Source organism: Rhinopithecus bieti, unplaced genomic scaffold (genome assembly GCF_001698545.2).
Source record: "Rhinopithecus bieti isolate Rb0 unplaced genomic scaffold, ASM169854v2 scaffold_4553, whole genome shotgun sequence".
In the NCBI taxonomy this organism is placed as follows: domain Eukaryota; kingdom Metazoa; phylum Chordata; class Mammalia; order Primates; family Cercopithecidae; genus Rhinopithecus; species Rhinopithecus bieti.
In genome coordinates, this window is record NW_016804694.1 from 3,081,772 (window position 1) to 3,094,640 (window position 12,869).

A 12,869-nucleotide genomic window follows, 5' to 3' on the forward strand; every position below is an offset into this window, starting at 1 on the left:
TTTTTTTGGATACGGAGTCTCACTCTGTCTCTCAGGCTGGAGTGCAATGGCGTAATCTCAGCTCACTGCAACCTCTGCCTCCCGGGTTCAAGTGATTATCCTGCCTCAGCCTCCCGAGTAGCTGGGGTTACAGGTGCCCACCACCACGCCCAGCTAATTTTTGTATTTTTAGTAGAGATGGGGTTTCACCATGTTGGCCAGGCTGGTCTCAAACTCCTGACCTCAAGTGATCCACCTGCCTCAGCCTCCCAAAGTGTTGGGATTACAGGCGTGAGCCACTATGCCTGGCCTAAAAAATAATTTTAGAAAAGAATCTGAACATTGCAGTACAGGATTAGTATTTTGCTTCTGACAGTGCCACAGGGAAGACAGATATTGTTTTCTATTATTTCAGCCTTAAAAGTCCTTCTCATACCAACTATATATTTTACTGCTTTATAGTTGGTCATATGTGTTTGCTTCCTCTACCAGCTGGCATAGATAGTAAGCTCCTTGAAGGCAGTGTCTATGTCTTACTGATTTTTTCTATACCATTGACAGAATGTCTTACATGGAGCTTAAACTCAGTCAGTGGTTGCTGAGCAAATACATTCTTGTTAACAACAACAATAATGGCTGGGCGCGGTGGCTCACGCCTGTAATCCTATTACTTTGGGAGGCCAAGGCGGGTGGGTCACGAGATCTGGAGATAGAGACCATCCTGGCTAACATAGTGAAACACCATCTCTACTAAAAATACAAAAAATTATCCAGGCGTGGTGGTGGGTGCCTGTAATCCCAGCTACTTGGGAGGCTGAGGCAGGAGAATTGCTTGAATCTGGGAGGTAGAGCTTGCAGTGAGCTGAGATCATACCACTGCACTCCGGCCTGGTCGACAGAGACTCTGTCTCCAAAAAAAAAAAAAAAAAATCAATCATAATGATCATGATGGCCAATATTTCTTTAATGTTAACTGTGTATCAGTCCCTATGTTAAGTGCTCTATACAATTTGTCTTATTAAAATCCTTCTAAATATCTTCTTAGCAAGCATTATTATTATGAAATTACAGACATTGAAAGTGTAAGGATTAAAGCATGTTAAGTAACCTGTCTAAACTCATACAGTAACTAAGTGATGGAAATGATACAAGGTTCTCACCTGGTACCTTCACCAAAAGCCCATTTCTGTAATCTCACTGTCAAATGTTTCCATTACTCTAGTTTATATATCTGGTTCCCAATTTACAACCTCTAATCTATCACTCTATAAAAGTGGTTTGTATTATTTTCCCCTAATCTTATGATTATAATCAGTGAAAATCCTTTGCACAAGTTCACTTTAGTGTCATATATAAAGCTATTACTGAGGACTAGGATTGCCTGTATTTTCTGTTTTCCTTTACCCTTACCTTTTTTTTTTTGGTTGTTGGAGGAGGTTGGGGGGACAGCTTCTCTCTCTGTTGCCCAGACTGGAGTGCAGTGGTGCAGTCATAGCTCACTGCAGCCTCAAACTCCTGGGCTAAAGCAATCCTCCTGCCTCAGCCTGCCAAGTAGCTGGGATTACAGGCACACACTACCACACCCGGCTAATTAAAAAACAAACAAAAAGATTATTTTGTAGAGATAGGGTCTCACTGTGTTGGCCAGGTGGGGTCAAACTCCTGGCCTCAAGCTACCCTCTTGCCTGGCCTCCTAAAGGGCTCACCTTCCCTTTCATTCTTTATTTTCTATTGTAATTCTGTTTGCTATCAATTACTAAACTCATACTACCTAATATTTTTGAACTCTTTTAAGTAGAGAAAACTGTTAAATGGGTTTGGAAAGCATTAGCAGATGATACCTACTGATTCTCTTTAATACGCCTGAATGTTTAATCTCTCAAAGTACCCTGAATGAATCAGAAAGGATTCCACTCTGTTGTTCTTAAGTGTCCCAAAATCCTACTCTTAGATTACACTAATTTGCTTATAAGAATATGAATCATTTCCTTCATTAGTCATTTCCTCAAATATTATCCTAGTTTCTGAGCACTTTTATGCAGTTAGCCTATGCTAATTTATATTTATTTTGAGTAACTTTTAAAAGTGTATTTTTTGCTTCTATGTTTGTCTGGCTCTCATTTTGAGTATAAGAACTTTAGAAAGATGTTTATCTTTCTCTTTTTAAAAACTCTGCTTCAAACATGTGGGCTCTGTTCATGGCATATGTTCCATATATGTTCTGGATTGAAATCATTCATAACTCTGACACAGTAGAGTAAAACTAGGGGAAAACTTAAAATCAATTAATAATTCTCTAAAATTATTAATTTATCTCCCCTAAAAACTAGAGGAGATAATGTTGAGGTTACTTTCCCCAATGGAATTTTAAATTATTTATGGAGAGCCAGGTTTATCATATTTCCTATCCTTCTAGATAATCATAAGCTAGTGTTTCTACAGAGGACTGAAATGAAAACAGTCAGTCCCTTTTGGGATAGAACCTAACCAGATCTCCAAATATTTCATGGAAAATGACTGCCTTGAGGATATGGGATATGGAGAAGATAAAAAAATGGAGGATAAATTATGAGTATCATATATGTTCTAGTAGATATTCTTGGAGTGATAACATATTTGAGGAAAATTTTAAGGTGTATATATCATGCTCTGTAAGTAGCTTATTCTATAAAAGTCCTCCAATTTGTTTCAAGGCAAATTATTATTTTAAAATGAAGGTAATCTGAAATTCCAGTAACTTTTAAAACATACACACACAGTACATATGGTTTGTAACTGGCTGCTTTTGCTTAATGGTCTATTATGAATATCTTTTTGTATCATCAGATATTCTTCTACATCATATGTACTGAATAGTATTTCACTGTATGGATGTCTCATACTTTATTTAATCAATCTATTATTATTAGACACTTACGCAGTTAATATTTCACTGTTATGAAATTCTTTTTTTTTCCTTTGGAAACATGGTTTTGCTCTGTTGCCCAGGCTGGAGAATGAAGTGGCACAGTCATAGCTCACTGCAGCCTCGATTTCCTGGACTCAAGCAATCCTCCTGCCTCAGCTTCCTGAGTAGCTAGGACTACAGGTGCATACCACCACGCCCCGCTGATATTTAAAAAAAAATTTTTGTTGCCGAGGCTAGTGTCCAACTCCTGGCCTCAAGCAATCCCTCCACCTCAGCTTCCCAAAGTGTTGGGATTAAAAGCATTAGCCACTGAGTCCAGCCTATTATGAAAATTTTGTGATAGACATTCTTAAGCTAAATCTATGATTATTGTCTTTGAATGATTCTGTAAGTGGAACTCCTGGAGCAGGGCATATAACATCTCGAGGCTTTGATATATATCATAAAATAGCTGAATACTTCTATCCCCCCCAACCCCAAGCAAAAATCTATACCAATTTATATTAACACTACCAGCATTGCATAACAAATGCCTGTTTCTGTGCATCATCACCAATATTATGTATTATGTTTAAAAATACTGCTAATTTGATAGCTGAAATATCTTATTAATCTGCAATTTTTAACTTATTGAGCTTGAACATTTTACCCATTTTCTACTTATATTTATCTTTTTGTTAATGACTTACAAAATGTCCTCTATATTTAAAGATATTAATCTACTGCCTATCATAGTTTGCATGCTGAAGGTATTAATTTTTATTAGCCTAGTCTATCGATCTTTACCTCAATAATTTATCCTGGCCTGAATTCTTTTTTTCTGAACAGCAGCCAAGTGCTCATACTGGTTGAGACATCCTCTCTCTATTCCTCTATTAAGAGTCCTCAGGGACTGGAGATGTGGGGTCATGGTGACTCCTGAGCGGAAAAGGGACACTGATGGATCTCAGGTCATCGAGCCTAGAGCTCAGACTCAACCTACATGCTGAAGTTTTAAAGAGGACTTCTAACTAATGCCCAGGATGCATATTTGCTTAGAATTTAGGCTTAGGCAGGAGTTAAACCCCTTTGTTTATTTGATTGAAAAAGGCAACTGCAGCTGAAGAACACTAAAGGAAAAATTGATTCAATCTTTGCTTTTCCATTGAGAGGAATTTTGTTCTACCAGTTCCCTTCATTTCTTTGGCTGCCTGAAAAGTGTATTCTTATGTCTTTGTGCCTGCAACAACAGAGAGCTATTTCTGACTTGTAAAGTAGCTGGGAATGTTTGCATGGTGAGCTCGCCCAGGACAGACACTCTCTATGACCTTAACTGAGATGAGCTCCTTAAACATATAATGCACACTTCCACCCATAGATCAGAAGCCATTTTCAAAAGGGGCTGAATAAAGGAAGTTGCTGGCCAAGATTTATCGATGCAGGTCAGGCCGGTGTTTAACTGTTGCCACAAACCTCTCTAACTAATGAGCCCAGCATGAAATGCCTGGTGATATTATATATGTTGTCTCCTCCGTCTTCCCTTATTCTCACTGTGAAGTTTCCCTAAAAGCAGTGAAGAGCTGGGCTTTTTTTCTTTTAATTGATTAGCAGATGTGATTTTGCTTACATCTTCCATAAATGCTCTGGCTGACTGCATACCATTGATTACCAGGGGTTCAGTTTACAGCAACTAATTGCTCTCCTTGCTGGTATTTTGATACAAAATTCAATAGCGAATATGTTTTCAAAACTCTTGCCTTTGTGGCTTGAGTCAGAAGTGACTCAAGGCAAACCCAGTGGACTGAGTTTTCCCGTCTTTAAAATAGTTTTTCTCTCATCAGTCTGTGAAGAAAGTTTCCAAATTGTAGCATTCTAATTGGAAGGTCTGCATTATGCATGCGATGACAAACTATGTTGTGCTCAATGGCACTTTTTTCATTCTTTTCTTAAGGGATTAACACTGTGCCAGATTGTGAACAATGGCTGAGGTTTAACAGTTGAGGTCAACAGCTTCTCCACTGAATTGGTGCCTTTTAGACCAGAAGCAAGTGCCTGTTGTGCCTGTTTCTAACTGTCCATCATTTGTGGGAAATTCCACTGGAAGGCCTGGGACCATAAAGCCACTGTTGCTAAATTTTCTCATTTGGGTGAAAACAAACTAAAGATCAGCAACCAGGATATTAGTGATAGTGCAATAACTTCTGATCAAATCCATTCCTAATCTTTCAATTAAAGTCAAAGATACTCCTGACCTCAAAAATGTATACAGTATATTCTTTGGTAAAGATCCTTTAAGTTCCTCAGAAATAATTGTCTTCCATTCAACAATTCAAAAAATATTTACTGAATAACTACTAAGTAACATTAGGCAAGTCACTTAACTTACTTATACTTTGGTTTCATCCTTTGTGACATTAAATGTTGAGATCTGATGGCTTCTCAGCACTCTTCCAGTTCTAACATTTAATAATTCTGTTATAGCATATGCAGAGGTTTTTTTGGTATGTCTGTATGTTACACAGCAACTCCTGTCTTTGACAACTATTTCCAGACCAACCTCAAGGTGGACGTGGGAGATTCCTGAGCTTAGTTTATCCTCTGGACTTGGAAGCTGGGCTAATCAGATTTCCTTTCTCAAAAATTTAGAATTATGTGAGATTCCAGCTTAATGTGCTCTGTTCACTTGAAACGAGATGAGGAAAATATAGGCATTCTGGGGGTGAGTCTCTTTGATCACAGGCATACAGAAGCAAAGAAAGACATCTGCAGTGAGAAGCAGAGACCACAGGTTGTGCAGTCCAGGGAGAGCTACCTGGGGTCCTGACAGATTCCAATGTCTGGTTTCAAAATCTACTAGGGCCCTCCAAGTTTCTGCCCTAGTAGTCCATGAAAAATCTTCTAATCACTTAAATAAAGTTACCATTTGCGGCTTAAGATATCTTTACTTGGTTTCTGTTACTTGGAACTAAAAGGGCCAAAGATAAGCTCCTAGTGGAGTGCACTGGACAGAAAAGGTACTCAGTAAGAGCAGATGTTATGGCAATGAGGATGGCAATGATACTGTGATGGTTACAGGACCAGAGAGACAACGAGGTAAAGTGCAGGGGTGGTGGGAAACCTCCCTTACGATGGCAATCTTTTCATTCAATTATGAAAGAGGATTCTATGTAGAAACTGAGAGCAGTAAGACTGTGGTGTACGGTGGCAAGGCAAAACAGGCTTTGGAGTGGGCTCAGTGGCATCAGTGGAGCTATAGGGAGAGAGCCTTGCAAAGATGGAATGATCAGTGTAGTTTATAACTCTCCTCAGCAGTGGCACTGGGGAAGCAGGGCCAACAGTGACAAGAAGGATACAGGCCAGGGTCAAGGAATGAAGGGCCAGGAAAAGTAATGACCACTTGTAGGCTGCTGAGGAGGTAAGTGGGATCAGAGATGGTAGACTAATGTTCAGAACAGAGAAAGACTGGAGGTCATGATGCAAAGAACAGATGCGACAGCTGGAAAGGTGAGGGAGAGAGGTAAGGAGTTGTGCTGACAAAGGGAAGCTTCAGCACTTTTACCTACATCGGAAAAGTTCCGTTCCCCCTCCTCTGGATGAGAAGCAGAAGACAAACACATTAGGGGCCCTATTCTAATCTCTGCCACTGAGGGGCAGGAGGGAGCCTGTAACAGCTTCCAGAAGGAATTAATACAGCTTCAGATAAACAACTTTGCTGGTGAGAAAGAGGGACTTTCCCAAAGATGAGAGGGCTCCTTACTGTCAGCTGTCACAGGGTTCGATGATGTGGCTTTGCCCTCAGGTGGAGAGCACGGTCCAGCTGAGAAGAGCTGCTGGAGGATGCCAAGTCCAAAATGAGATTCTCAGCGGGAGCCTAGAGCCCAGTAACAATGTTTTCTCAAAAGTGTGTGAAGTAGACCAGGCGGCTGCCCTGAAGATTCCAGACATGAGAACTCCTGAGGTGTTGCCACTGCAGAGGCCTGCCTATGAATGGGCCACGACCTTTCAGGGCAAAGGGAACACCAGTCTCCTAATAGCAGGAGGAGGGAAAAACCGGCTGCTCATCAGATGGAATGGGTTTTTGGGAAGTGCATTAGTCAAAGGACATCAGAGAGTCTACCTACTGTCTCATAGTGTTTAATCTCTCATATCTGGGACGTGGAGGGTGATTTCTCTAAAAGGGGATGAAACAATGGCACTGGTTAACAATATTCTCTTGCAGGTAGCCAGAGAAAAGGCAAGCAGAAGCTCTCGGGTGTCTGGCATATGTAGTTTCTGTGTTTAGTCAACTGAAGCCCAGGATTACAAAAATGTGAGGAGGTGGCAAGTATACACTTTGGCTCCACTGTGTAGGCTGGCTCATTAAGAAAGGGATAGGAGGGATTTTCTTTCTCATGAAATCTTACATTCGATATAGTATAATTTTTTTATTTATTTAAAGCCCACACACCATAAGAGATATAGTACAATCTAGGTAAGTTATCTGAAAGTGGTAACGTATCAATGGAGAATATGCCTGGAGGATATAACTGTGGATAGCTAGATGGGGCAAAACTTACCAAAACTTGAAGACAATACAAAACTACCAATCTTTTTTTTTTTTTTTTCTTTTTTTTAAGACAGGGTCTCAATCTGTTGCCTAGGCTGGAGTTCACTGGCACAATCTTGGCTCACTGCAACCTCCGCCTCCTGGGTTCAAGTGATCCTCCCAGCCTCCCACAGTGCCGGGCTTACAGGCATGAGCTACCACGCCTGGCTAAAATGACCAACTTTTAACAGCTAAGACCATCTTTTCACTTCTTAGAAGGATTAAGTTTTTAATTTCAAGTTTCAGGTGATAACATAAAAGCTAATACCACATTACCAAATAGCATGGCTGCAGCTGCAATATTCATTAGCTACTGAGTGTGGAATGAATGGTGAACAATTAATCATAGTCCCACCTCACATTCACACAGACCTCACTAGTTTCCAAATGTTTTTGCATACATTATCACATTTGGAAAAAAAAAAATTTATAATCAGCACATTTCCTGCTTTCAAAGCAAATCTATTTTTCTAAGTTTCCTGGTTAATTTTCTTACATGGGCTAAACACTGCCCAAGCAATCTTTTACATATTATTTAATTACTTGACAAACTCTTTTAACAAATAAATTTTGCCCTAGGCTTACGATCTAGACTTCATACTACACAGTCCAATTTAATGAAAATTCTCGGCCGGGCATGGTGGCTCACACCTGTAATCCCAGCACTTTAGGAGGCCGAGGTGGGTGGATCACCTGAGGTCAGGAGTTCAAGACCACCCTGGGCAACATGGGGAAACCCCGTCTCTATTAAAAATACAAAACTTAGCTGGGTGAGGCAGCGTGCACCTGTTATCCCAGCTATTCAGGAGGCTGACACAGGAGAATCGCTGGAACCCGAGAGAAGGAGGGTGCAGTGAGCCGAGATCGTGCCACTGCATTCCAGCCTGGGCAACAAGAGCGAAACTCAGTCAAGAAAGAAAAAGAAAAGAAAAGAAAAAGAAAATAAAGAGAAAGAAAAAAAGAAAATTATCTCATTTTATGCTTTCAATGTGGAAATATGATAAAATTTGTCCAGGCCAAACAGCCCTTGAGAAGAAAAGCATTCTTATATTTTGGAAAGTGACTCTAATACAGCCCCTTCCTTAAGCAAAATGTTGGCATCAAAAATACTGGGAACCCCTCAAATGGTTTTATGATATTTTAAAAGGTGAAGCCACAATATGTTACAGACTTTTTGGGCAGTGACACACTAGGCAGGTATGCAGCTTTTACAGATATTCCCCGTGTTTAAATTTGGCATCATCAATTCCCCTCTCCAGCAAGGCCATCTGCCTTGATCCTAGCAACTTCCTCCTCATGATGAGTATATACAATCAGTGAGATCAGCCCGATTTGGCTCACCCGCAGGATCAGAAAAGGATGTGTAAGAGGCAGAAACGCCGAGGTCCTGCCCAGACCATAGGGCTTAGCTCCCAGGCATCAGGTCCAGCTGGCTTTTAGCTTCATTTGCTAGAAAGGCTATTACGGGCTGTTGTGAATTTAAAAGGCCAGAATCAGTTTCTTCTGTTAATAGCTGAAGGCAATATGCATTTGTGTGAGCTTTTCTGTTCTCTGTCCTCAATTCTATGAAATGATTAGGAGGGCGATAAGAACAGACAGACATATTAAAAGAGCTCAAAATGTACTAATCTACAGCTGAGTGTTAAGAATTCTTGGATTTTTACTTAACATTTATGACTCCTGTGAAACAAAATGGCCCCATTGTGGGCCTTCATTCAACAGGCAGGGGAGTAGAATCACCTTGGCTCCAGGTTCCCTGCATGACACCATCCGGTAGCCCCTCCCTTCAGCTTTTCAAACCAAGTCCATTCAGGAGAGCCCACTGGACCATGCTTCTACAGCGCAGGGACCAGGCATGGCTATTGACCTTGGTATTTCCCAGCACAATGCCTTCCACATCATAAGCTCTAGTGAGTTAAACCGAAGGAGGGGGGCTGGGCGCATTGGCTCACGCCTGTAATCCCAGCACTTTGGGAGGCCGAGGCGGGAGGACCATGAGGTCAGGAGATCGAAACCATGCTGCCTAATACGGTGAAACCCCGTCTCTACTAAAAATACAAAAAATTAGCTGGGTGTGGTGTCGGGCGCCTGTAGTCCCAGCTACTCGGGAGGCTGAGGCAGGAGAATGGCATGAACCCGGGAAGCGGAGCTTGCAGTGAGCCGAGATCGCGCCACTGCACTTCAGCCTGGGCGACAGACCCAGACTCGGTCTCAGGAAAAAAAAAAAAAAAAAAACGAAGGAGAAATGGGGAGCAGAAGAGGCGACTTATGATGGAAAGAGGAGAGGCAGAGAGGCAACTATAGATATATCACTCCTCAAAAAACTCAGGTCACTTATTCCTGTACAGTATCTTCAGTGTTCTATAGACTGAATTATGTTTCAATGCAAAAATAACCTCCCCCAGCCAGTACTTCACCCCTAGTCCCAACACCATTTTGGAGAGTCTCACATAAGTTAAAGTTTATGAAAAATATCCATTCTGACTGCTATTTCATCCACTGAGCTTATTCTCCTGCCCATCCTCTGACCACATGCTAATATGTGCCCGCATGCATGGCCTACAACGCACCAAAGAAGCAGCGCCAAAGGGAAATTTAGTAAGTGCCATGGCTCCTTCCTATTCCTTTGGGTCGAGTTTTCTTTTTCTTTCTTCTCATTTTATTTTATTTTATTCTATTTTGAGACGGAGTCTCACTCTGTTGCCCAGGCTGGGTTGCAGCAGCGCAATCTCGGCTCACTGCAAGCTCCACCTCCCGGGTTCACGCCATTCTCCTGCCTCAGCCTCCCGAGTAGCTGGGACTACAAGTGCCCGCCACTGCACCTGGCTAATTTTTTGTATTTTTTTTTTAGTAGAGACGGGGTTTCACTGTGTTAGCCAGGATGGTCTCGATCTCCTGACCTCGTGATCTGCCCGCCTCGGCCTCCCAAATTGCTGGGATTACAGGCGTGAGCCACCGCGCCCGGCTCCCTTGGGTCAAGTTTTCACAAGAATCTGTGTCTATGGGAAAACTCATAATTTAGCTACATGCAGAACTTTGTATTCTCTTGACCTGGTGACAAAGGGAAAGAAAGGAACAGCAAACAGGTGGGAAGGCTCAACTCTGAACATTACAGTCAGGAGGATGTTCCAGCAGGGATGAACGACCGGCAAATCTCTTCCTATTCAATCATGTAATCTCTCCATTTTTGTTCTTACCAAATCTCTTCCCTGGTCTCCCTTAACACAACCAGTACTATTTTCCCACACCTCTTTCCCTTTCTTATCAGACTGACCTTTTCACCCAAATCAGATCTGGGTTTCAACCTTTGCTCCAGCTTTAAATCATCTTCTTTTCCCCACAGAACACAATCTACAAAGTCTTGAGCTCTTGATAGAAATGATTTTAAAACACTTGCCTATCCAATTCAGACCTCCTTCAGCCTTACCACCAGTGTGAGCTGCGACTCGTTCCTCCCTCAGGTTCTCACTCAGCGAAGTTACTACTGCCCTCCTCTCACGGCATTCCCAAATCTGTTTATTCCGCTGGGTCATGGACAATGAAATGCTGTCTGTCTTTCTATCTCCTTGTTCTGGAATTCCCTCCCTGTTAGTCCCTTCTCTAATGGACTTCTTTCATGAAATAGTTTGTGAAGGCTCTCACATGAAAACAACTACCCTCTAAAACACAAAAGAAAACTATAATAAGTTGCAAGTGCTATACAATTTAAACACTTAGAATAAGTACATTATCCTGTTTGAAAGCTGAGGTGTGTGATAAATCATAATTCTCTATGTGGTACATGACTTACCATTAAAAAAGACAGCATTAATGAGAAAAATAATAGCAACATCTCCACCAGTATATAAAGGTGAAAATCCTAACTACCAACTATAAATTCTTATAAACAAAAGATAATTAATCAATTTAATATGTAACTGTGTGATAAATCTTTTGAAGAATGGTGAGAAGCCAGAAAAATAAAGCAATATTTTATGTATTTTTTTTTGTAATAGCTAGAGGGAAAATGGCTCATTAAGTTTTCAGTGCAATTCTTTTGATCACTGGCCACTCAGTATAGTTTTCTTGATCCAGGTCTTCAAAGCTGGGATCACAAGTTTTAATTGAAACGTTTTCAGCTGAACATTAATAACACTAGCTTTCCTAACTGCTGAACAGCTGTAATTAAGCCAAACTGGTGTGGGTTTTAGGACCAAAGGCTAAATGGGCAGTTGCTTTTTTTTTTTCTTTTCCCTGCGATCACCTATACTGAACAGGAGGCCCAGGCAAAGGCTCTGCAAAGGGAGGGTCTGCAGGTCTCCCCACTGTTGCAGAAGATGTGAGGATGTTGTTTCTGTCTCATGAATGCTCCCCAGAACTGCAGAGTAGCTTCACCTCTTCCACATTTGTTTGGTTGAGGGAACATCAGACAGGAAAAGCATTCCCTCTTTGGAATGTATTCTGCAAGAATTGCCTTTCTAGAAATAACCCTCCCAGGTGCCGACATGAATATTCACCAGAGTGTACTGGGCACAGAGGCCAGTCTCCGTGCCATGTACACTAATCCTTCAAAACGTATTCCAGGCAAGCTACTAGGGTAAACTCCTCTACAGAAACCAGGCTTTCCGATGATAGACACTGGATGACTGAGAGAAGGAAATCTGAGTGATGGAAGCAGAGATGAATAAATCACTCCTATCTAGCTAAGGCCCTGCTGCAGCTAGACCTTGCGACATTGACTCAAGCAGAGCATGAGGCTTCATTAGAATATTGCACTCTGCAAATTCAACTGTTTCTTTTGTTCAGCCAGTTCACTCTTCCTCATCAAGAACAAACATTTATGCCTTATAATCCTATGCCTTATAATCCTATTTCTGGACCCCTTTTAACTTCCTTCTAATTTTGGCTGATAGGACCTACATGGGCATCCTGAGAACACAGTCCTCGTGCCATGCAGGCATCCAATGCTCATGCAAGCACCCCCCGCCCCCCACTACCTCTCTGTATCACTGCCCTGACTCCCATTCAGGAAGGTATAGACAAAAAAGATCAGGAATTTTCACAAGCCAGAAAAGAAATCATGCCAAAGGTGGGTGAGATCTCAGATTTCTCAGGATCCTCCCACTCTGGCACTGGATCCCCAAGAGCCAGCATTGATATTTCTGCAGTGGAGCAGAAGAGGACCCCAGCCTATCTGAGTCACACATGAGACTGTTTGGGTGTCAGGGGTTGGGAAATATCCCTGAGGTAACCTCCAAGAAGCTGGTGCTGGCTGGAACTGTGTGCAAAGGATACACAGGAGTAGCCTGGGGGGAACTGAGGAGCTTGGAGGCTCCTAGCAGCCAAAGGGAAGAGGTAGCATGAGCAGATAAGAGGAAATCAGTGAAGTTACTAGTTATTTCCTTAGCCTAATTTTTTTTTTTTTTTTTTTTTTTTTTT

The 12,869-nt window shown here is 41.6% G+C and overlaps 1 protein-coding gene across 1 annotated transcript in view; it reads right to left on the reverse strand.

The window, feature by feature from the left end:
* Nucleotides 1–12,869, reverse strand: part of BTBD9 (BTB domain containing 9) — a 492,311-nt gene that overhangs the window by 92,006 nt on the left and 387,436 nt on the right. Inside the window, 1 exon segment of the mRNA XM_017870154.1 lies at nucleotides 12,564–12,624. Coding sequence (XP_017725643.1) covers nucleotides 12,564–12,624 — 61 coding nt within the window.